This window comes from Aspergillus campestris (genome assembly GCF_002847485.1).
Source record: "Aspergillus campestris IBT 28561 chromosome Unknown P168scaffold_9, whole genome shotgun sequence".
NCBI lineage: Eukaryota > Fungi > Ascomycota > Eurotiomycetes > Eurotiales > Aspergillaceae > Aspergillus > Aspergillus campestris.
Genome location: NW_020194344.1, coordinates 935,572 through 960,607, shown reverse-complemented (window position 1 = coordinate 960,607; position 25,036 = coordinate 935,572). Strand labels below are relative to the sequence as shown.

The window sequence follows — 25,036 nt, the reverse complement described above, 5'->3', positions numbered from 1 at the left end:
TCCTTCTAGATGCCCGTGCGGCTGCAGGGAACTGTTCTAGAAAATAACGCAACCCGTGTCCCTGCCGATGGCGCTGTGTAGAAGATCATTCGAACAATGCTAAACCCCTGAAGGGCCAACGGCATTGCACCGTCGGCCGCCTTCCATATCCTACCCCAGATCCACTGCATCCGAGTGGTCCTCCTGCCTTTTCCAGGTAATGATGAGCACTATACAGGGTCGTGGCGCAGCTATCCCGCGTTGTCTTGGGAGTTTCTCCTCAGCCTGGATGGCGGATGTCTGTAGTCCATCGTCTACCTAGCATGGGCCGATTCGAGTAGGAGTCCAATGAAAGTGGACTAAGGCGATTCGGCAATAGAAAGGTAAGTAGGACTCGGTACTAGTGCTAGGTGCCTCCCCTAGTGATGGCGACGAATGCACTCGAAACCGCCGCTAATCCCAATAGAGATCCTTCCCCTCCAGCTGCCATGGACCATCCATTATTTAATATTTGTATCCCCAGGGCGTCGCAGATAACGCGGGGTGCTTGCAGCCTGGAGAACCAGGCTATCCCGCTCTCTTTCCCCGGATCGTTTCCATCCTCTCTTTTACTTTCTCGACTATAATTACTGTTCCTACCTGGCTCGACGGCCGGCTTCATCGTCCACGCCAGCCACACACTCTTTATTTGGCCCCCACACCACTGGTCATGGGCCTCAGCCACTCTGTCCATGACCCTAAGTTTTCTGATCATTCATCGTAAAATTACTATGAACCCGTGCCTCTCCCTGGGAAAACGTTAGCAACCAATCGACTTGCCTATCCAGAGATGGCCTCGCCGATTTCCAGACACAAAGCATCCAAGCAGGCGTGCGACAATTGCCGCCGTCGCAAGATCAAATGTTCGCGCGAACTGCCGTGCGACAAATGCCAGCGCCTCCTTCTCTCCTGCTCCTACAGTGACATCCTTCGTCGCAAGGGTCCCAAGTTCCGCACTCTGTATCCGTTAGCCCCCATTCACCCGCTGCGATCACGACACGGAGAGGATGTCCAGTATGGGCAACCCCCTTACGCGGTCGAGAAGGAATGGCCCGCAGACGCGATGGGCTACCCGATCGAAGGGTCACCGACGTCGCCCCCCTTCCCGATCACCGACTTTCATTATCCGGCTGCGGACTTTACCGATTCTTTCTCTCAGCTCCCACCACCGGAGCTGGTCTCCTCTCCGGACTCGACGAATTCGCTGTCGGGATCATTTTCCGGGTTCCCCTCCCCTTACCCGCGGCGGCTGACCGCGCCGGTTCTATTGGCGCACATCAATGTGTATCTAAAGTATTTGTTTCCCATCATGCCAGTCGTGCGCAAGGAGCCGCTGCAGCAGGACTGCCACCAGCCGGAACGCCTGACAGCTTCACGCTATGCGTTCCTGGCCTCACTCTGTGCAGCGACGCACATCCAGCTCAAACTGGATGGTGCCACTCCCGTTTCCGGCCCGTCTCTTATGCACATGGGTCTTGACGGCCCCTCAGCGATGTCCGGAGAAGAGCTCCTGGCGGAGGCGGTCCGAGCCCGGAAGGACTGCGACGTGGTGGATGAGATGACCGTTGAGAATCTCTTGACCTCGTTCTTCCTATTTGCCGCGTACGGAAATCTGGACAAGCAGGACCACGCGTGGTTCTACCTCTGTCAAGCGACCTCGATGGTTTTCACGCTGGGCCTCCACCGGGAGTCTACTTACTCCGAGATGAATGTCGAAGAGGCTGAAGAAAATCGACGGATTTTCTGGTTGTTGTTTGTCACCGAACGGTAAGCGGCCCTCCCTCCACTGTCTGTACGTCCATCTAGTTTCTTGGGCTGACTCTAAACACAGAGGCTACGCACTTCAACAGGCGAAGCCCGTCATGCTCCGCAACTCCATCCACAAACCGCAGGTTCTCTGCTCCGAAGACCCAATCCTCGCCTATGGTTTCATCAACCTCATCAGCGTCTTCGAAAAACTCACAGTCAATCTCTACGACTGGGTCTCGGCAGGCGCTGGCGGTAACGTTGATGGCAATAGCAACACTGGCGGTGGCATGCCCCCAACCTCGTCCATCCAGTCCAGCCTCGCCAAGTCGGTCTCGCTGGAGGGCGTCTCGGAGATCCAGAAGGTTGATATTCTCATCACACAGCAATGGCTCCAGGCCATGATGTGGAAGTTGTCCATGGCGCGCGCAACGCAGCCCGGTGGCATGCTGCGCGACCATGACGGAGTCCTCCCCTTTCACCTACCGGTCCTAGTGGGTAAGGCCGTCATGGGAGTGATCGGCGCGGCCTCTCAGGGCGCGGTGGATGCTCACGGCATTGGAATGGTATGCATTTCTCTCTAGCGGCTTCCCCTCTCGGCGCTACCCTCAAGTACTAACGGCAATTGGCAGGAACAAAAACTCTTTGACCTTGGCACCTCCGTGGCAGACGTTTCCCGCTCACTTAGCCCTAAGGCCTCTAGCCGCCTCTCCCAATCTGCCATCGACCCACGCCAACTCCTCTGGGGCATTCTCACTACGCTGTCCCGGATCCGTGGGTCGCAGTCCCACCTCCTGCCAGTTTTGTTGGAACGAAGCAGCGGGGTGTTGGGCATGGCCGGAGGCGGACCTCTCGCCACTAGTAGCTTTCTTCTGGATCCTCCATCAGACACTACACCCACGGACAACACACCCATGCCATGGGACAAGGTTGAGCAGCATCAACAGCCGCAGCAGCAACAACAACAGCAAGAATCACATCAATGGGAACTAGACCCTGACCTCGACCTCGATCTCGACCTCAATACAGTCGATGTTGGGCTCAATCTTGCCGACGAACATGGTCCCAACAACACAGCCACTGTCGCTACCAACACCGTCGAAACCAACAACAACAATGGCAATGAACCTGACTTGCCGCCACCCCCCAATGCAGTGCATATGGTAGCGGACCACGTCCCATTCCGCAACATGCACCATACGCCGGAATTCCCGCCCTTCCGCTGGAAAGAACAGCCAGCACACTGAGATTTTTTTTTTTTTTGATTGACTGATTGATTTATCGATTGACCGACTGATGCAACGCGACCATGTACGAACTTAGACTCTCCCACATGATACCTACCTCCTTCCGAGTTACGTCTCTTTCTGGTGTCGTTTCTGTTTTTTTCTATTTGTTATCTGGTTGATTTTATGGTGGTTTTATATGGTGTTCACTTAGATGTATATACTATTAGATCTGTTTATGGCAATTATTGGCTTCTCTGAATTCTGGATAAACACTATGATCACTACCTCCATAGATAATTTGTGCTACCCCGTATCTTACTACTACCTACCCACTCAATCCACCCTCCATCCTTCCTCCACCTCTAATCCCGCCCCTTTCTCGGCCGAGGGAGGGCTGGCATACAACTGGCGCAACAGCCCGACACCATCTCCAATGAGTCACCCGTTACGGGCTTACACTGTGTATATTTCCATAACAAGGGCACGTCCCTATACCCCACGGGGTCCCAGTGCCACAAGCGGACGCCGCGGAAGCCGATAAGACGTCAACGAATACTCCAACTCCTACTCCTCCTCCCCTCCTCCCCACCTCCCCCAAACAGAAACCCAAACCGGCAAATAGATAATCAGAAACAAGAGCAGTCGCCAAAACCAAAACAAGCGGCCCATGCCCAAGACATGACATCACCCCACAGCTGCACAAACCCAGGTTCGTCCTCTCGCCAAGTAGCCAGGCAGGTACGCTCAGAGGTCTGACTCCACCAGCGCCGTCAGAAAATCTCCGAACCTCCAACCAACTACCCTGCACTAATGCGCATTTCCCCCTGTCACGGTTCGCCTTCGCCCGTGTTCTAGTCCTTCCTTGCTTGCTTTTGCCTGTTTCTTGACGAGAGCTAAGCCCCGGTCCCTGTCCTGGCCCTGTCCCTGGCCCTAGACTAGACACTGTTGATGACGTGCAAGCGTGGGGGTGGCTGCTTATTTGCCTCCGCGTTGCACTACCATACTATATCGGGGTAATGCATCGCTAAACGGTAGCGGCTGAGCTACTCTCGCAATGCAGACAGGAGGGGGGTAAATCCCAAGAACAGTATATGCGGGGGTAGCCTAGTATAGAGTGAACTTGCTTTTCGTCTAGATTCCAACGCTAACTAGCCACATGAGCTAAAGATTAGTTAGTCAGTTACTGCCTCTCGCTTCGTACTTGCAGTGCCGATCGGACAGCCTCATTCATCGTCTTTCTCGCTCGGAGTTGGTTGTAGGGCGCGAAGAGCCCCACGCCTTTTTGTGCTAGCTGGATACAGACTGGCTGAGATGCAAGCGAAGACTGATTTGGCTACCAGAGGGGGGATGGAAGTGTCTAGCCTCTTGGGCTGGTTAAGGTTTATTAGGGGATTGTTCTAGCTGGGATTGGTAAGGCGAGACGATCGACCTTTTTATGGCCGCTATGTCGGGCGAATTCCGCGTCTTTGTTGAGTATCATCTCGATACCCCTACGCCAAATCGTTGACCAAGTATTGGTATGGGGCTTAACCTGACTGATATTCAAACATATCACAATATGTGACCATAGCATCAAGCAGACAAGCAGTCCAGCAGTCAATCAATCAATACAGCTTTTATAATTTCCCATCGGCCTAATATCTTCAAACCCAGACATCAAAATCCCCCACCACCCTCTCTATCACCATGCAACCGCCCATATTTAATGGTTCCACTGACAATCCGTAGGCTGGAAGACAACATGCAACGCGTTCTCGCCCTTAACATAAATCCTCTTCTTCCTCGAGTCCTCCGCAATACCGCGCCACCCAGGCACAGGGACTTGAACACAGAGAGTCTAACACCTACTTATAGCACTGTAACTACAAGTCAGTCTACTCACACAATCCCGGGATTTTTCTCGCCCATACCGTCGCAATGAAGACTACCGGCCGGCCTCATCGAGCGACCCGAAATGACTAGGGATGTCGCGGAAAAACCGCGCATTCAGGGCCTTCAAGTCCCCCCCGAGAGGATATTGCTTCCACGTAACGTAGCATGAATCATGGGGTGCGTGACATGAAGCATAGGTTACCTTGGTGCCCTTCGGCCGGCTGGGGCATTCTTCGGATATTGTCTCCGCGCGTATAGATACTCACTAGGAGAGGCAACCATCCGAGTGAACGGATCTGTGTTCGTATTTATGATGATGAGATCTGGGGCCTGAAAAGATTGTGGGAACTGTATGGAGCTAACAGCGTTCATGGCTCGTGGGCTGGTGTTGGTCTTGGTTGACCCTTATGTCAATGAATTATACAGTAGCCCTGTAGCAAGCAGTGACTAGAAATCTATTCAGTTTGCAGCTACTTGACAGTGAGTCTCTCAACAAATATCCAACAAATGCAGATAAAGCCCCCCACAGACCCAAAGGAACAATAGCAGGGTGGCGCCGGAAGTATGTTTCATGATAGGGGAAGGAAATGGGTTCACGGTTGAGATTAAGGCTGTATATTGGAGAAGCTACTGAATGTCGTTGTTTCTGGTCTAATCCAGGCCAGTATCGAGGTTTTTATATGAGCTATAGCCATCTAACTACGCTGGTTGCGGCAGGTTTTGATAGAAACACTTCGCCGGATTCATCCTACAATCAGGTCTCGCTCTGTCGAGACGTCTCCTAGACCAGTACAATGAATCGGTGTGGTCGTGGATACAGAGCCCCAGAGGTAGAGAATACAACCTCCCCCGTCTTGCGCACGGCAGTCCCTGAGAGAATAGCATTATGCTTGCAACAATGTTGCATTGTGACGGACACATGGTACTCCACAGTGTAACAACCCAAGGAGCGTGTAGGAATGGTTACCGATCCTGGATTGCCATGCTACGACTTTTCAGGTATGTCGGCAAAGTCTAACGCTAGCTAGACTTGTCTTCATGGCAACTAGAGGGGAAAATATGAGCGAGGGATCATCTTTAGTAATGCAGATAGTCAAATAAATCAAGCGAGAATGGATTTGCGTGAGGAGTACGTGGACGACAACATTTAGCCAGGAACGAATGGGTTATGTGGTCAAATAAGGGTCTATACTATCCTGATATCAATTCAGTAGCCATATCAGACCGAATCAGACTACATATTTGAGTCAGTGATCTCTATGAAAGACTATACTATTACTCCGCATTTCTGGCGAATCATCCTCGTAGGTGATCAGTCAGTACTACTTGACTGTTATGTAGTGACACTCCTAACGTCCTCTTAATACTTCAAGATATTGTTCTCTAATCATGCAGCACTGACCTGATAATAGCTATCATACGTTGAGCTTTCCCAAACAACATCAAAGTAAGCTAGTCCATGCAGTGCTACTTTTTCCAAGTAAGTTTAAGCATAAATTACAATGAATTATATCACAGCAGTAGTTTGATTTTAGAACACCGCGCTAGACCTTTCTCGCTGGGCAAAACATAGTAACAAAGAAACCTTGATTCCCACTACTTAATTCGTGGATAATTCCAAAGCCTACATATTTCTTTCGTCGTTATTGTGGTGTATCAATAGATATCACTGAGTAGATAGGTATAGTGGTATATCAGTCCTAACCAATGGATCTTATTAACTACTATGAATTTACCAAAACTCCGACACATTCGCTGGTGATAAGTCTAGTTCAACCCAACAATCCTGTCTGTCTGTGACATTTCCCTTGAGATATAAGATCTTTTTTATCAATTGACAAGGTAACATAAAAAATACAGACTATAACACATGAATTGTGTAGAGGACTGTCGTGTTACTCGCTGAAGAAACATAACAACATTCCCGTTCCCACTTCACATTCCTTAATCCAACTCTATCATTAGACGCTCGAGTCATGGAGTTATAAAACATACATATTTAACTACCTACACCTTGCCCAGCTGCAGTCTAATAATCCAGACCAGCTCTCTATGTACTAACTCACTATGTATATTAAATATGCCAGATACACTCTACCTAACATAATAATACTAATGTAATATATTCGCAACCTTCTATAATCTATCCTTATCAAAAAAAGAAAGGAATTTACCATTTCCTGGGCCAGACAACTCCTTCGTACCCAGTATCAGTAACAATCCCACTCTAAACCATAATGAACATCATATCATATCATAGCACTTCACTCGCCCCCAGACCTATCCACTATCCACCACCCACATCACATGAATCTCCTCACATATGACATGTACACTGATTACTCCCTACACTCGCTGAAACACCTCCCCAAACCAAACACATCACCATATCACCCCTAAATAACTACCGATGAAACAATCTATATATATACACCAAACATGCAAAGCCAGCCCAAGCCCCGTTACATATCAAATCAGGCCAAGCTTTCCACTTTCCACCCCTCTATATATAACATTGAACCCAGCGCTAGGGTTACAATACCCCGGTGCAGCCTGCAGCTAGGATCTGTCATATCTAACTCATAGAGGATCCGTGGGGGTTACCTCCCATTAGGGGTTTGTATGTAGGATTGTTGTTTTGAAGGTAAAGGGGTTGTACGGATTCAATTCTAGGTGAAGCTCGTTGGTACGGTATGGATGAGTTTGTGAGATGTATAATTGATTCATCAAATTCTGCTGTGTAGTAATGAATCTATATTGATGTATTATGATTGACGTGAAGTTGGTCTTACACTGTTCGATATCATCAAACTGCTAGAGCGTAATATATTTTCATTGTATAAACGCAAGTACATTGGTAGTACATGGCAAAATCAATCTGTACATTAATCCCAACACGAGGACGAACACCGGTAACCTATGTATAAAGGGTTGAACTCCCCGCACCACGACAAGAAAAAGGGGTGGCGCGGAAAGGCAAAAGGAAAAAGGAAAAAAAGGAGCGATCCGACCGTTGCCGATGTACGGTACTGTACACACGATCGCCGGAATTCTCCTCGTCCATGGAGGAGACACCCCTAAAAGTGGAAGAAGAAAGAAAATAAATGCAGGAGAAGTAAGGAAAATGCGGAAGTCCCGGATTCAAACAATATGTGCATTTTTTTAATTGCACCCGTGACATCATCCAAGCCAAAAAAAACGGATCATCTATGCGCCATGACAATTCAATTATATCCTGACCGGGCGGGAGCGGGGGAGAGGATTCCTTCGGGTCTATATGGGTTCGTGTGGAGGAAGAGGGAGATGGTTTGTATGTATAAGGCGGGCGGGTGAAAGGGTCGGGGGTCGTCGCGTGCGGCCGGCCAGGAGTTCGATATGTATATAGGGCCACCATGTGGCCCAATGGAAATCAAAAATATCCAGAGAGAAAAGAGGAAAAAAACACAAAGAAAAACGGAGACCGCGGGTTTACCCGGCACGCCAGGTCAACTCGAACACCTGGTCGCCGTTGGCCTCATCGCGGTGGACGTACCACTGGCGCACCTGGTTACCCTCCAGGACAGCATCTTCCAGGAGATAGCTGTATTTCTGCTCGTCCTTGGGACGCATCGGGCCAAACTCGTGCAGGTACGACTCGTACACGGCGCCGTTCTCACCGTCCCAGGTCAATTCCATGGTCTTCTCGAACGGATCCACGGGCAGGCTGTATTTGATGATCGAGTACCCGTTGGTCAGGATCCAGCCGTCCTCGAACTGCCACTGGCGCAGCAGGCAGGAGTCGCCGCAGATGTCGCGCACCACGCTCAGCTTGCCCATGTCGGTGTGGAACCACGACTTCCAGTGGTGGACCGACAGCGGCGGCTGGCGACCCGACTCGAAGAAGCCGGACACGTCGCCGGTCACGTCGAGCTGGTGCAGGCCGTGGTTGATGGTCAAATGCGTCTCGGTGTTCTGGTAGACACAGATGGAGATGCGTCGGTCGCCCGTGAAATCCATGTTCTGGCAGGCCTCAAAGACATCGGGATCGCTAAGCTCCAGGAGCAGGGGCCGGGACAGGAAGACACCAGCGCCGCCAAAGCCCATCAGGCCGAAGACGCCGATCTGCGGGATGCTCTCCGACAGGCCGCCGACGTAGTAATTCTTCGTGTCGTCGTACTCGGACAGGGCCTTGACCAGGGTGGACATGGACATGAAGAAAGTGTCGTCATCGATGATACAGGACCAGCGGGTCTGCGACCGCACATTCTGGGCCAGGTGGGCGACCAGCGAGAAATAGCGGCGCTGGTACTCCTCGTCGGACTCGGTGATGTAGAGGTTGATACCCAGGAGGTCAGCCTTGGCCTGCACCTCCGCGGCGCGCGCATCGGGCTCAATCAAGGCGAAGATGCGGGTGCGGGTGTAACCGGCCCAGTGGGCAAACTGCTCGACGGAATCGTTGAGACGCGAAAGGGTGGTGGCGACACCGAAGTCGATGTGGGATGCGTCGACATTGCGGGGCGGACGGGGCACCTGGACGGTGATGGGGTCGTCCATCTTACAGTCCTTCTGGGCGGGTTCTTCCAGCGGATTGCCCTGGGCGTCGACGGACGGCAAGGAGGGTTCGAACAGGGGGTAGTTGAGGAGGTGCTTGATGGGCAAGGGGTCGTTGGCGGCGGACGGCACGGCAATCACATCGCGGCGCACGTACTGGCTCAACTTGCGGATATTGAGGCGGTTGAGGACATCGGTATCGGGATCACACTGGACGTCGGACGTGACCGTCACGTTGCCAGAGATCGTCGTCGTCGTGACACTAGGTTGTTCGACATGCGGCCAAAGGACGAAGGAGAAGGCGCTGACCAAACAGATAGCGACCAGAAAGCGTAAAAGCCTTTTCCGCGCAACTATCGGGGTACCCATTGTAGTCCCAACTGGTTCCCGTTTGGACCACATCGAACAGCGGAGGAAGAAAGGAGGGAGGCGGGGGCGAGGGGGAGGGGGCGTTTTTGAATCGATCGCGGTAGATAACGATACTGAGCCTGGAAGTCGTATGTCGTACTAAGGGAGCATAAGCATGTCGACTATCCAGGCACAGGAAGAGTCGAGCTGGCGGACGGCGGAAGGAAATAAGAAAGGTAAGACCCGTGAAAACAATACCCGGTATAAAAGTAAAGAAAAGGGAGAAGAAAGACAAACAAGATAATAGAGGAGAGGGAAAGAGGTGGATGAGGATGTGAAGGATAAAGGAAGTCAGGAAGGAAAACCAAACTCCCAAAAATTAAAAATCAAAATTCAAACTCAAAAAAAGAGAAGAAAAGAGGAGGAGGAAGGAAGATCAATTAAGAATCGATCGAGATAAGAGGAAGAAAGAGGGAGAGAGAAGAGAACAGAGTAAGTAAGAGAGAGAGAAATCAGGATCAGGAGGAAGGAGTCCCGGAGGAGACAAGGTTAGCCGTAGTTGGTCCCAGTATGGTCGAGGTACTCTGGCCCGTATTATTTCGTACGGTTCGGTACCGGGTGTGGCCACCGCGGCAACTCTCCAATCAGGCGACGTGACAGCAGACCTGCAGATTGCAGGGGTCAGGCCAGACCACTCCGTTTGATTATTTGCTTGGTATTTTTACCGGTATACACTCGGTATGATAACGAACCATATATACCCAGGTACTTCCTACTTACTACACCTTCTAGTCGAGAGGAATTGCCAGCATCTCAGGGTCAACTTCACTGCCTCAACACACTCAACCAGATAACCTACAGAGTTTGAAGCCACCACCCGACCATGCTCGAATTCTAATCAGACTTCCGGCAACCTTCTTTTGGGAACCCAAAAATTTCCATCGATTTTTCAGTCTCAGACGGCTCAACCCACGGTAATGTCTTCTTTGGGGCGGCTACCATTGGAGATCCAATGTCCACTTTGGCCAATGAGGCCTCGATCCAGGGGCTGCAGATCGGCCACTCGAGTGGGTCGTCTGCCAAATAGGAGTTTTTCCTCAACATATGCCACCGTGGTGGCCATTTCTGATTTTTTTTTTTTTGTTTGATTATTTTGGGAGGGTGGAACGCGAGGATCATCTGCAGAGATTCCAGTGTCACTGGGGCCCCGGTCAAGAATCAGGACGGCGTTGACTGTCAACCCTCAATTGCCAATTGCTTGAGACATCCAGGAAACAAATCCAGCCAACGGGAATAGGGACCTCTGACTTGCTGAAGGGTCCCCGCCAAGCCGCACCATGACGCGCGGATATGGTATGCCCTGGCGCCGATCGCCAGTGAGCGGGGGCGACACGGGGGGACGATGACGACGTCCGCAGGTTTGACCTGGCACTGTCCAGTCTCGGGTCGGGTAAGTTCCCAGAGTCCAAAAAAGGTCCAAAAGTCAAGGAGTCGAGAAGTCTACTCGTCAGGATGGAGTCGTCGGTAGCCTTCAAGCCTCACCCAGTGGTGGATGGGAATGGTTACATTGAGTCGTGAAATCATCGCCCATCTATCCCGGACTCGCCAGCTGAACAGAAGAGAGTCGGGTGTGGTGGCTCTGGAAGGCCGAAGTGGCGGATAAATTAATAAGGTGTGATAGTTTGACGCCTCTCATTTCGTACATGGCATGAAATGTACTAAAATTATCAACCAGATAAGGAGGATTAATTAATTATAGTATCCATTCCATTCCAACCCTTGTCACTTGTCACCGTGTGTGTCCGTCTTGGTCCGCACGGCCCGAGCTTATGTCAGCCGTCTTGCCCTGGATGACATAATCTTCTGGTTCTCTCTTGCTCTCTCCATTTAGATTATCTAGTCTATTGTATGTTCGTTGGAAAGATAATTTGAAGATACTTATGACGATCTGGTTAATTTTCAGTATAAGAGTTCTGAAAAACCAGCCAGACGCCTTATCTCACCTCACGCGACACCCCCTTCCCCTTAGCCCGGAATCAGCTTCATTAACCTAAACTCCGACCGAGACAATCCAGGGCTAAGACTGGTCAGACCGCGCGCCAAGCCCGCCCTGATTGCGAAATCGGTTCTGTCGCAGCCGTCCGTCCCGCCTGGTTTGGTTTCCATCTGAAGTCCAGGATATCATATTTCGCTGTCCCCGGCACAGCACAGAGTACAGAGTACAAAAGTGGATCATGTGCTTTGACTTGTGGCTTTTGCCGGCACCGGTGGGGTGACAGTGTAACGCAGCTCTTGTCTCTGGGCCACCTACATCGTACATACTACATAAACTAGACACATGTAGTTAGCCCCACCTGTAGGGCAGGCCATTTCGAGGCTCAGACTCTGGGCCCCCCTGGACTGTCAGCGTCACCGAGTATGACCTGAGAACTAAACTCGCAAGGACAGTCCACTATTGGATAAGATGAACTGTGCCTTGTTCGTGTCTGGATATCGAGTCAGATACTACCCACTATACCCTAGCTCCTCTTCACACGTAATACACATGCACAACAGTCACCATCATCCCTTCCGCTCTAAGAAAAGGAACACCTTACTATTCTCCCCAGGTACTCCGTGAAAAGCTCATATGCGTTTACCACTCGAACATCTCTAGATATCTCCTCCCCCTGATACATACAGCCCGTAAGATCATACAGGCGCCCGAGCCGCCACGCCCAGCGCCATCAAAGCATACCCACCTACCAACCACCTCCCCCAACCACGCCATCAAAACCCCGCACCGCGCACGCGCTTCCTTCGGCCTGTCCTCATTGACACCGCCCCAGGCCCACATGTACGTGCGACAGACGTCACCAGACTCGTGATAGACAGTAGCCATGCTAGATTAGCCTGCGGTAACACGGCAGGGCAGCCGTGGGGTCACGTGGTATCATTGAGTCAAATCACCTGCGTCATTGAGTGAGACATGCATGTCGGGATTGCGTCCCCCGCCATTCGATCCCTACCGCCCACGTTTGTCTCTTGAGTATAGATGGGTAGATAGGTAGATAGGTACGTATGCTACTGGAAGGTGGGCGGGACGGAATGCCGCAGTTGGGTTATTGGGTGTCTCCGCCAACGCAGACTGTCTCACTGGCATTACGTACAGCGGTCCCACGATGGAGGTCATTCATTATCTTGGTTTTCTCGTGCAGTGTTACTGTGTATGAAATGGCTTGACTTCACGGATTAATATGCTTGATGGGAATGGTTGGTGGTTGAATGGCCTATGGTGGTTACGGTTGGTTTCTTGATAGGACATGAGGAGCATTTGGTAAGTGATTGCAGTCTTCTTCAGAGTTCTTTCTTTACTGTGCTATCTACCCTACCTACTCTACGAGGTTGAATTCACTGAACTCGGCTTGCTACGGCTAGATTCTCGGGCTCTAGTTAACTGACACTGGAAATCTCAGCAAGATGCAGTGTTCTTGATGTCGACTACAGTGAGCTTCACTACTAGCAATTCGTTCTAGAATAGAAACAAGACCAATGTATGCACACACAAATCACATATCTACCCCAACAAAAATCCCATCCCTCCTCTCTCCAACTCTATCGTAGAGAAGCAGCTATCCCCCAAAACAACAGCAGCCCCCCCCCCCCCCCCCCAACTCCCAATCAATGATAAGGAGGAAGACTCCAAGCCGGCGGCTCCACACACTTATCAGGCCGATCATCAGTGGCAGACGCAGCGCCCATGGCAGCCATGACATCGGTGGAGCTGCAGAACACGCTCGTGTAAAATGTCATCAACCCCCCGTACACATTGTCATGCCCGTCGTGGCTGTCGACGTGGTTGCCGTCGCTGTCGAGGTGCTTGCATTTCCACGTCGTGATGACGCCGCACCGGCCGCGCAGCTTCTTCAGATACTGCTTGCCGCATTGCTCGTTGAGGTCGAAGGAGTCTTTGGGGGCCCAGATGACCCATTTGTTGGTTGCGGGGATCTCCTCGTAGCCGCAGACGGAGTTGGGGGGCGGTTTGGCGTCGGCGCGGGTGGTGAGTTCTGCATTTGAGGCGCGGATGAATATGTCTTTTTCGTCGTTGGCGTTGTCGTTGTTGATGGAGGGGATCGCGGTGGCTGTGGTGAGGCCGAGGAGGGTGATTGTTGTGAGAAGGGGTTTGAGGAGCATTTTGAATGGATTTGTTTGGTTTGGTTTGGGCGGGCTGGTCTGGGTTGGTCTGTTTGGAAATGATCTTTGATCTGCTTGGAGTTGGAATTGTTGTTGCTTTCTTGTTCATCTATCGGGGAAGTACTGGCTATTTATGGGACTCAAATTGCTTCACTCCCGTCTACCTCTTTCATCTTTGAGGGTATTCTCTCTAACACACCTATAATTGGGCCTTGATCTCCATGCCACTATCCCCATACAGAAAATACTCTCCAGAGTCCCAATATGGTTCTATATGCCGCTGACACTGCCCTGTCTATCTCCCCCAGGAATGCTGATGCTCGTATTCATCCCACGATCTGACTGTTCAGCATACACCTGCATGATCTTACCCTATAGGGTTATTTCCCAGCAGATATAATCCCTGTTAATTGCAGAGACGGGCACTGCCCCAGTCTACTGCAAGAGTGGGATTATGCATACCTGGATTATTGTTCAGCCGGAGATCTGCAGCGTCCAATATAATGGCTCAATGGTAGGGGCTTTGGTTACCATGACTTCATTTGTGGAGTACTCGCTTACCTTCTGACCTATTTACCTACCTACCTTACACAAAATAGAAAGTAATACTCGTGATCCTACCACCTACGATCTTGCCAAGGACGAGATTAGAATAGCAACTTCGATATGGGGTCCAAATCGGAACGCTACTACTAGCCGGTCGATCTCCGCTCTATGTTAGTACCGCCCCCATCCTTCCATCCTTCTGGCCCGCTGCTCTTTGTGAAGGGGTGCAATAACCTTGCTGTATCGGGTGAATAAGTGACATATTGCACTGAACATGGCGCTATATATGAATATAGGATTACTTGCGACAGCCAAAAGTGGCATGATATCTTTCGTAGCTGAGTGGTGATTCCTCCTTGCTTTATTGCAATATAACTGCTGACGAATGATTTCAGTCGCGGGCAAATGCCTCGAGTGGGCTGTGCCGGAGGGTGAGGGGATTACTCTACTTCTCATCTTGTAAGGACTCTGGCGTGTGGGGTATATTGGACGCCGGACGGAGAGCATCAACCGCTTGAGCTAAACCCCAGTTTGCTTAACATTGGCTCATGCTATGGTACTCTATAAAAATGAGGTAAGCGAGAGAGAAGTCGAGGGGATGATAAGTTAGAAGGAAAGAAACAGATGCCAGTAGAGTGACTGTAGCTGTGCAGCCTACAAATGACAACATGCTATCATCGTGTATATATCTCAGAAGGGAGATGGATGTGATTGCTCTTTGGTAAACCGAGTTATACTCCCATATTGCTTTCAAAATCAAGAATCTGTGCTCGTACTACTGAATGAATTAGAGAGCGAAATAATGGAAAAGGCCAGAACTTCAGCTCTAGTCGAACAAATTGAAATCCAGGTCTATCAGGACAGACTCTCCCTTGTCATATACAGTGCACAGGACACTGTAGCTGCGGACGTAACCGAGTATTTCGGCAACTCAAGACACACCCGTTCTGACTCGTCCCTGTTGGGGTTCAAGTAACCTTTCTAGGCCCAAGTAAATTGAAACACTTGGAAGTATTATTCTCCCTGATACCCAGAGGCATACTAGGCAAGGCACTGGAGGCTTCGAAATTGACCATCAGTGTACATGACTTGATCTAAGGCTAGTAAGTGGCTGACCAAGTATTATATACTAGAATAACAAGTTAATCAGCAAATAGCACTATAACTCTGCCAGATTTCATCATAACCAGAGTAAACACTGATCACATTCTATCTTTTTGAATTCTTGTTCGCTGATCGACGGCTAAATTCTGATTCATTGTGATAGATAACCAGTGGTTCCATCTGACTATGGGCCCATTCACTGAGTGCTATTAGTTCCATCGATATGATAACTTAATGCATACGCCAATACCTTCAATCGAAGTATTCCATCGATCGACCTGTTGATACAGTTACGGTGACAGCCATTTAGGGCTGGTGTTAGTCATTCATGACTAATATTGATACCTCAGGCCACCAACTTCATCCGGCCACACAGCAAGTCCTCTCCGCATCAACCAAAGATCGCTTTACCTCACTTGAATTACATGCAGCAACCATAACCTCCTAAATCCATATCGTGCCCCGGCACACCTCTCATTCATAATGACCACCCAATCCCTTCCCGCTCTCCTCCAACAATCCTCCATCGACGACCACGACGAAGCCCTCCAATCTGCCAACGCCGCCCTCTCCAAATCTAAATCTGACCTCCGCGCAACCCACGTCAAGGCGGTCGCCCTCCTCAAACTCGATCGCTACGATGACTGCCTGCGTGTATTTGAAGAAGCGGGTGATGCGTTGAAAAAGCGCGCCGCGCTGGAGTACGCATATGCTCTCTACAAGTGCGGGAAACTGGAGGAGGCCACCGAGGTCGTTGCGCAGCTGAGCGGTAGCGGGCACAGAGGGGCACAGCACTTGGAGGCTCAGGCTGTATGTTTTTCACCTCCTTTATCCATTTGATCGTGCTTTTTATTTGGGCGACACCGCTTTGAGCGACGTATGCTAATTATAGCCGATAGACTTACCGGGCTGAAAACTTTCGCCGCACGGCAGAGCTCTATGAGAGCCTGGCCAATGACGCATCCCTCGAAGCCAGCGATTTGAGGATCAATTCGTGGGCTGCTGATGCGCAACTACAGTGGCAGGGGTGGGCTAGCCAGGTGCGCCATAACCGGCCGACGCGGGATGATCTCGAGGCGTTCGAGACGGTGTACAATGCGGCTTGTTTGGGGATTGCAAGGGGAGAATTTGGACAGGCAGAGGTGTTGCTGAAGCGCGCTAAGGGTTGGTTTCCTGCAATCTTAACCCTGTGAGCTAGACGAGCTAACTTTGTAGAACTCTGCCGTACGTCCGAGGACTTGACGCCTGAGGATCGGGCCGCCGAGTTGCTCCCGATCGCTGTGCAGCAGCTGTATGTTCTCATTCAACAGGGCAAGTCGCAGGAGGCAGAGGCCATCCTGGAGGAGATTTCCGTTGATAGGTGGGTAGTCCCCTTCTCTCTCCATTGGTCCGTACTGATTCAGTAGCATCTCGGAACTGTCAACAAGAAGAATCGCGCAGACCAACGTCACCCTCGTCCGCGACTCCGCTGCCAACCCCTTCCTCCTCTACAAAGGCCTTGACGCCGCCCCCGAGGCCCCCGAAAACGACCGTCTCTTCTCCTTCCAAGACACTATCTCGACAGAGAACACCCACGCCGCCGACCTTCTCGTCCAGAAATACGACGGCATCATTCGCTCCACGGCCAAGGCCCTGTCGCAGGCCCCGTGGCCGTCCGCCGACGCGCGCACCAACCTGCTCTCAGTCTACAACGCAGCCGCCCACGCCCGCGGCGAGCCCAGCCCCAAAGCCCTCAAAGCGATTCTCCCCGCGCTGGACAACCGCCCCAAGGACCTGGGTCTGGCCCTGACCGCAGTGCAGCTCTTCGTCCGCGCCGGCAACACCACCTCAGCCATCACGACGCTCGAGCGCACCCTCCAGCACCTCGAAGCCGCAGAAGACAAGTCTGTCCGCTTCAACCCCGGCCTCCTCGGCATCCTCGTCTCCCTGTACAAGCTCGAAGGCCGCAAGACGCAAATTCGCGCCGAGCTCGCCAAAGCCGCCACCTACTGGCGCACCACCCCCTCCAACAACCAGGCTCCCCCCACCTCCCTCCTCCGCGCCGCAGCCACCTCCCTCCTCCACTCCACGGACTCCGCAGACCTCACCACCGCCCGCGACATCTTCCAAACCCTGCACCAGCAGAACCCGCACGACCCGGCCGCCCTAGCAGGATACATCGCGGCGCAAGCCCCCCTAGACCACACCCAGGTCCCCACCGCCAAGGTCGACTCCCTCCCAGAAGTGCCCACCCTCATCGCAGACGTCGACCTCGCCACCCTCGAATCAGCCGGCATCGCGCCCCCAGCATCCGCCTCCGCCGCCGCAGCCGCAGCCCTCGCCGGCGCCCGCAAGCGCCAGGCATCAGCAGCAGCGTCCGCCCCGAAGCGCGTGCGCAAGGACCGCCTCCCCAAGGACTTCGACCCGGCCAAGACAGCCGACCCGGAGCGCTGGCTGCCCCTGCGCGAGAGATCCTCGTACCGCCCCAAGGGCCGCAAGGGGAAGCAGCGCGCTGCGGAGCGCACGCAGGGCGGCGTCGTCTCGGATGACAAGCCTGCTGCTTCTAACAGCGGCAGCGCCGGCGTCGTCAATGCCCCTAGTGGGGGCGGCTCGAAGAAGAAAGGTGGGAAGAAGGGGAAGCGGTAGTGGACTGATTGCTACCTACCTACCTACCTAAATAGCGTGGAGGTTAGATTATCTATTTATCGTTCTATCGATATATCTACTTATCTATATATATCGATATGGCTATTATTTTTTTTTTTACTTTATCTGTCTATATAATTGAGATGTTTGTCGGAAGATGTTTTATCTCCCGCTTTTTTGCTTAGTATAACAGTAGCGTTTTAGGCGGGATGTATGTTATTACAGTCCCTTCATTGTAGTTGTTGCTGGTGGGGGGCTGTATGGGTCTTGATCTACGGGTGTACGCTGCGTGACATGCACCCTCAAATTATCACCTACGCGTACTTCATGCACGAATAAAACTCGAGGCGCACACCAATGGATATGATGCTTCAGTTATTCGATACGTAGGACGATCTGATCCCGAAGGAAACGATTCCATAAATGCGTTACATAACTATCCTAAGGATTACTAGATAAAAAAAAAAGGCGTCCAATCTAGCCCAGTTGTGCGTGCCAAATATGCGAGCAGATGAAAACAAAGAATTAAGTGTAAAAAAGGGAAAAGAAAAGAGAGGGATAGAGAGAGAGATCAGCCCAACGGGGTTCGCACCGTGCCACACTGTCGATCGTACTGGTCGAAGATGGTCTGGAACAGTCTCAGGTCCTGGATGGCGTCGGCCGTGGTGGTGCGTGGCTTGGTGCCGGCGACGAGGTATGCGTGCAGGGCCTCCAGCTCGGCTCGGTAGGCGTCTTCCCAGCGGGAGACAGTCTCCTGGGTGTGGAGGGTGCCGTGGGCGTCGGCCGTTTCGACGACGACGCGGACGGGCTGGCCCGGCACGTAGGGCAGGTCGTAGTGGATCGTGACGGTCTTGGAGCGGCCGTAGACGGCGAGGTGAGCGTCGCGGCGCGGGACGGAGTCCGTGCCGGTCTCGTACAAAAGGGTGTAGGGGTGGGCGTCGAGGGTGTCGTCGCCGTAGTGGAAGACGGCGGAGTAGAAGGGCGCGTTGACGGAGATGCTGGAGACCGCGTCGGGGTAGCCCAGCGCGTCACGCATGAGGCCCAGATCGTAGCAGCCAAGGGACGCGAGAAACTGGCAGAGGGAGATGCGCGCCGGGCTGAGGTCTTGCCCCGCGAAGGTCTCCTGCAACAGGTTGTTGAGGAGCTGCTCGCCCTGGGGTTGCTCGCGGTCTGCTCCAGTGACCGGTAGCGAGGGCCGCGTGGGGATGATCGCCGGCCACTGCTCCTGTGGAGCGGTGACGCTGTGCGCTGCGTGCGGGCCGGCGATGTTGCGACAGCGCGCATAGTATATGCGGTCTATGCTGGCGACTTCCTGACGGAAGACATCGACGCACGGCGCGTAGCGACGCACCGAGGCGACAAAGACCTTGGCGCCGTTGGGCGCCTGCCGCTCGGCGAGAATGATGCGTTTCGCGCTCATGATACCCAAGCTGATCGGAGCTTCCAGCATGACATGCTTTCCCGCCGCCAGGGCGGCCACAGTGTAGAACTCGTGGAACTCGGTAGGCATGAAGTTGAAGACGAGGTCGACGTCGCTGGACCGGACGACTTCGTCGGGCGTCCGAGCGATCCGCAGGGTCTCGTCATGGCCGTTGGACGTGCCGTTCTTAGGCGGGGCCGGGGGGTCGGAGTAGATCACGGTGGCCTGGAAGGAGTTCTTCAGGTCGCGCAATACGGGGAGGTAGATGGTCTGGATCACTTGCGCTCCAGGGCCCGCGGTGAGGATACCGACACGGAGGATCTTCTGGACCATTTTCACTCTTCCTACCGTTAGTCTGGGGGGAGTATATCTGGGGTGGATCGGCATGGGACTCACTGTTGATCGTGTTGATCGTGTTCGGACATGGATCTCCTATTCTACGGTTTGTCAAGCCTGTACCGTGGGATGGAGAGAGATTCGCTTCGATAATCAATGGCCAGGAAGAACGTCAATGAGGCCGAGTCCTTCTCAACCAAGGGGTAAGTGTGGGTGGAGGGCGCAAGGGATTGATTGAACTAATGAGAGGTTCTGGCCAATATGGAAGGGGAATCCGAGTGCTAGAATCCACAGATGCCTTTTGGAACACCGTGGAGCAAGGCTGATCGGGTGGGGAAAGAGTGACTGAACGGGAAGGGGAAGAGCTGGCCATGTTCCTGCCCACCCATACGAATAATTTTAGGCTCCGGAGCCGTGGTGCCCATGCTGGCATGATGATGTCTGTTTAGGTAGGGGCGTGATGTCAGCGGCCACCAGCGATCCGATGGAATGCCCGACATGGCGGACCTGATGCCCTGATGACTGATTTCCACCACCAAGAGCTTTATAGGAACCGTGGAAATCCATTTTGACCCTCCGGATCATAGTCATCTGGCTTCACGAGTTTTCAATGTCATACGTGGTCTCTATCACGACGTTGGGATCGTCGCCCTCCATGAGACGTCTGTCGTCACACCAAAACGGTAATTCCGTTCCACGAGGCGAGAGCAGCAGGTCCATTCCAACCAGCGGCTGTTCTACCCAGGAGAACCAAAGTACGAGCCAGAGGGATCCGACGGATGGACGGTTAGCCAGGAAGGAAGGAGAGAAGTATCCGTACTTCGTAGTAGAGAGAAAGATCGATCGATCAGGCCGATCGGCTTAACCCAATCGGGTAATGGCGGATCAGGTGGGGAGGATGACTCAGCTGCTCATCGGATCTTAGATGCCTGAGGAAGCCACTCTGGATTTGATATTGGAGAGAAACAGATCCTAGTCCATTAGGTACGCTGGTATAGTTCATCAGAGTGGTTTGACAAATTTACAGTTAGTATATTCCCACCAGGACGATAGATCAAAGGACACGTTCAGCCTTGCGCATCCATATTCTGTATGATGTACTGGTTGGTGCCTGGTGGATCAGGCGAACTGCGCCACTCACTCCACCTGTGGCTATCTGGATCTGACGGAATATCTCGTAAGTACCTGGTAAGTACTATTTACTAGGTAGGTTCTCGTAGTAGAAGTACAGGTACTGGACAGGAAGTGGAGAAGCATGGTTATTTATAAACAGCAGGGACCATTCGTTGGTCCATATCAAACTGCTGATCCACCAGAATCAACCCGATGACGCATGAGGCCCGGGCCTGAGGCTTCCCAAGGCTGAATGTTTGTTGACGATGATGATAAGTACCTCAGGCAGTCATCAGCCCACCTTCCTCTTCTTCTCTTCCATTTCTTCTCTTGCCTTCGGATCAACATCTCATCTTTCTCCTTTCTCCTTCCTCCATCTCCTTACTTTCCTCACTCGAGTCACTTTAGGCAACCTCTTTTCCACTCAACCCACCTGCCAACCATGGGAGTAAGTCTTGTTCTTTTCTCTCCTTTTATTGCCCCGCGCTTGCCCCTCCTCCCAAGCTGAATTGTGGCATCATCATCATCCCGGCCTGCATACTACCTGCAACCTGCAACCTGCATACTCATCATCATTCCTGGACTACAGTTTGCCTCCAAGATCGCCAATAGTCAACCTCCCACAATGAGTGCCAATCCATCCGGTTACAGCGGAGCTCCTCCAACCGGATACACGGGCGGACCTCCAGCATCATTGCAGCCTGGTGGCTCCGGTGGATACAACAGCCCTGTAAGTTGTCGAAATCCCCGAATCATCATCTCTCGTTTTTTTCTTGTCTCCCACTTTTTTTCTTTCTTGTTTTCCTTATTCCTTTTTCCTTTCCTTTCTTTTTCTTTCTTCTCGGCCCTTTTTCTCTTTCCGGATTTTGACTCACGCCGTCTGGCAAAAGCAACCGCAGTATCAGGCTTATCCAGGTTCCCCCGCTCCTCCTGGCTCGGTAAGCTGACCATCTCTTTTGGGTTTCTTTTTTCATCCCTCTTTCTTGTTTCTTCATCATCACCTTCCACCCGTTTATTTTGTGGTTATTCTTCCCCTTGGAATTTCCTCTTGGTCCATCACCCTCCGTGGAAAGACCCAAGGCCCCCCGCGACCCTGGGACCTGCCCCTCTTGCCGTCCGAGACCCCAACAAACCTTCCCCCCGGATAACCGCTCGGTCAAACGCTACACCATCCATCATCCATCCCGCCATGTCGAGGCCTTATTATACCCGACCGGAATATCCGTCGCCGCTGCAGCCGGGGCGCCCGGGATCGTCTCAGTCGCCGTATCCCTCCTCGCCGCCCCCGCAGCAGTACCAGGCCTATCCCCCTCCCTCCGTGCCTCCTAATAAACCCACGTCCGCGTCGCCCTACCCTTCGCCGTATGGAGGCACGCCCCAGCCTCCGCCGCCGTCCACCAGCCCATACCCTCCATCACCCTATGGACCGGCGACTCTCCCGACTGGACCTCCCGCTCCGTACGGCGCAACTCCGTACGGTCAACCCCCGCAGGGCTACGGGCGCCCACCTCCCCCTCCTTCCCCTCACTCCCCCTACGGAGCGCCAGGACCGCAATATCCACCCCAGTCGTCACATGTATAAGGCTTCCCTCATGTTCCTCGATCTTGTCTTCCATCTTTTTTTAACTTCTTTTCCATGCCTCATTGCCCATCGTTCTCTCCCTTGGCACGCATTTGAGGGGGCAAGCAACTGACAATAATCCCCCCCCCAGGCACCTTCGCACCCCCCGCAGAACTCCCCGTATCCCAGTGGTGCCGTTCGTCCTCCGCAGCCGGGAGCCCCGGGACCGCAGGGAGCGCCTTATGGACCTCCCGGCGGGATGCCCCCGGCACCGCGCGCGACAGAGCAGCAACTCGGCGCCTACCGACAGCTCTTGCTGGCAACGATCCAGGAGAACAACCTGCAACCCTTCTACCCCCCGGCCCGTCTGGATCAACTCGTCCAAGGGCTGGCCACCGAGGCCCCAGCCAAAATCAGCCGTCTGGTGCACGAGTGGCGTGTGCCCACCGAGGTGGCCACTGATATTATCAAGCTCTCCCTCTACGACGTCATCCTGTACGTGGATGACAGTGGATCCATCGAGTTCGAAGAGAATGGCGTGCGGAAGGAGCAGCTGAAGCAGATCATCGGCATCATCGCCACGGCAGCCGCCACGTTCGACGAGGACGGCATCTCCGTGCGGTTCATGAACTCCATGGAGCTCGGGGATGGTATCCGCAGCGTCGACGACGTCCACCGTCTAGTCGGCCGCGTTCGCTTCTCCGGCTTGACGCCCTTGGGCACCGGCCTGAAGCAGAAGGTCCTCGACCCGATGGTCGTGGGGCCGGCGCGCGCGGGTCGTCTGCAGAAACCCGTCCTGGTCATCACCATCACCGACGGTCAGCCAGCGGGTGAGCCCCTCGACTCGGTGGCCAATTCCATCCGCTCCGCGACGGACGAGGTGGCCCGCACGCCCCTGGGACGTGGCACGGTCGCCTTCCAGTTCTCCCAGGTCGGCAACGATGCCAAGGCCCGTGACTTCCTGGGGAGCCTGGACGAAGACCCGAAGATTGGCGGACTGATCGACTGCACTTCAAGTAATTAACCCCCTCCCCCTCTTCTTCCTTCGTCTTCCTCCTCTCTTCCCCGCAGGACCCTTGGAAGGCCGAGGCTAACAGTTGCAGACTTTGAGGTGGAGCAGGACGAGATGTCGCGCGCCAACCCCCCAGTGTATCTGACCCGTGAGCTATGGGTGCGTCTCCCCTAGATCTTCTCTCCCACCGTGGACGGTGGTTTGAGGGTCCTTGACTAACCGTTGCAGTGTGCTAAATTGATGCTTGGGGCCATCGACACCTCGTATGACACGAAGGACGAGAAGGCGAGCGGTCGTGCCGGGGGGGCAGTGGGCGCCCCGCCCGGCCCTGCTCCTGGCCAGTATGGCGGCTACAGCCAAGCGCCCCCGGCTGCCCCTGCCTACAGCCAACCGGGATATCCCAGCCCGTCCCCCACCCCGAGCTACGGCGCCCCCGGTCCCTACGGCCCCGGGCCCGGCTATGGCCAGCCCCCTGCCCAGTACGGCCAGTCCTACGGCGGCTACGGGGCGCCCCCGCCGCAGCCCAGCCCATCGGGATACGGACCGCCGGCCGGTGGGCCCCGCGGTTACCCGCCACCGGGAGCGTACGGACAGGCCCCCCCGCCGCCCCCGCGGTACTAGGGGGTCTGCCGGATGAAATGAGAGGGGATTAGGTGCGATGAAGAAGATTGATATCGGACTGTACCCATTATGATTTTTAGTTTTAGTCTTATTGTTCTTTTCCTTTTCTGTTCCTTATCTTTCTCTTTCCCTTATTTTTTTCTCTCCTTTGCTTTATTGTTATTCACTACGCGTCGACGGTCGTTTCATCCTTGTTCCTCGCTCCGGGCACGGTATTGGCTGGTGAAATGGGCATGTACCCGTAGAAAATGAACATTGTTAATGATTATTAGTATGAGGTTATTTTGGTATATCCAATTTTCAGGACCATGGCACGTAGCATGAGGTACGGCGGGGGAGGGGGTTCATGAACGGGTCGCCACCTGGACCCAACCATCCGGTGCGCCACGTTCCTAGGCGAGTCCTTGGGTTGTCTCGGACGATATGTGGAATTGATTGACATGATACGATTGATAGTATAGTATGCATGTATATGTATAGTGTGAGTATAGTATAGTATATAATATGAGTATACGGAGTATATCGTACGGAATATATATTGTTGAGTATTCAACATGGACTATTTGCGTTGATTGAGAATAACCGAGTATAGAGGAAGAATGACCTCGTGGGCGTGGGTAGACATGAAGTGGAGGCGAATAATATTTTATTTTATTTTATTTTTGTACCTTATTTTACTGTACCTTATTTTTATCCTATTTGCGAACCGTTCCAGACAACTCTCCCTCGGTCTCGACATGGCAGCAAGTGGAACCGACAGGGTAACCAAAGGGAAACGAGGT

The 25,036-nt window shown here is 52.9% G+C and overlaps 6 protein-coding genes across 6 annotated transcripts; 3 read left to right on the top strand and 3 right to left on the bottom strand.

The window, feature by feature from the left end:
* Positions 1-808: 808 nt before the first annotated feature.
* Positions 809-3,011, top strand: P168DRAFT_239606 (putative C6 transcription factor (AmyR); the record flags this gene model as incomplete). The annotated part of the gene is made up of 3 exons (XM_024833675.1): positions 809-1,785; positions 1,850-2,330; positions 2,397-3,011. 3 exons carry the CDS (start codon positions 809-811, stop codon positions 3,009-3,011), a joined length of 2,073 nt encoding a protein of 690 aa, XP_024691284.1.
* A 5,322-nt stretch (positions 3,012-8,333) lies between these two features.
* P168DRAFT_239224 (glycosyltransferase family 31 protein) lies at positions 8,334-9,764 on the bottom strand (the record flags this gene model as incomplete). Its single annotated transcript, XM_024833661.1, has 1 exon — positions 8,334-9,764. One exon carries the CDS (start codon positions 9,762-9,764, stop codon positions 8,334-8,336), a length of 1,431 nt encoding a protein of 476 aa, XP_024691283.1.
* Positions 9,765-13,403: 3,639 nt separating this feature from the next.
* On the bottom strand, positions 13,404-13,916 carry P168DRAFT_320236 (uncharacterized protein; the record flags this gene model as incomplete). Its single annotated transcript, XM_024840346.1, has 1 exon — positions 13,404-13,916. One exon carries the CDS (start codon positions 13,914-13,916, stop codon positions 13,404-13,406), a length of 513 nt encoding a protein of 170 aa, XP_024691282.1.
* A 2,081-nt stretch (positions 13,917-15,997) lies between these two features.
* On the top strand, positions 15,998-18,344 carry P168DRAFT_311999 (signal recognition particle subunit SRP72). The gene is made up of 4 exons (XM_024839542.1): positions 15,998-16,376; positions 16,466-16,730; positions 16,782-16,926; positions 16,973-18,344. Exons 1-4 carry the CDS (start codon positions 16,050-16,052, stop codon positions 18,189-18,191), a joined length of 1,956 nt encoding a protein of 651 aa, XP_024691281.1. The 5' UTR covers positions 15,998-16,049; the 3' UTR covers positions 18,192-18,344.
* Positions 18,345-18,569: 225 nt separating this feature from the next.
* Positions 18,570-20,282, bottom strand: P168DRAFT_189887 (NAD(P)-binding protein). Its single transcript, XM_024833007.1, has 2 exons — positions 20,008-20,282; positions 18,570-19,949 (listed from the first exon to the last, which is right to left on the bottom strand). Coding segments are annotated over exons 1-2 (1,188 nt in total). The 5' UTR covers positions 20,009-20,282; the 3' UTR covers positions 18,570-18,762.
* A 901-nt stretch (positions 20,283-21,183) lies between these two features.
* Positions 21,184-24,396, top strand: rfeF (putative transcription factor RfeF). Its single transcript, XM_024833006.1, has 6 exons — positions 21,184-21,508; positions 21,650-21,790; positions 22,773-23,637; positions 23,725-23,792; positions 23,862-23,995; positions 24,228-24,396. Exons 1-6 carry the CDS (start codon positions 21,314-21,316, stop codon positions 24,268-24,270), a joined length of 1,446 nt encoding a protein of 481 aa, XP_024691279.1. The 5' UTR covers positions 21,184-21,313; the 3' UTR covers positions 24,271-24,396.
* Positions 24,397-25,036: the final 640 nt, after the last annotated feature.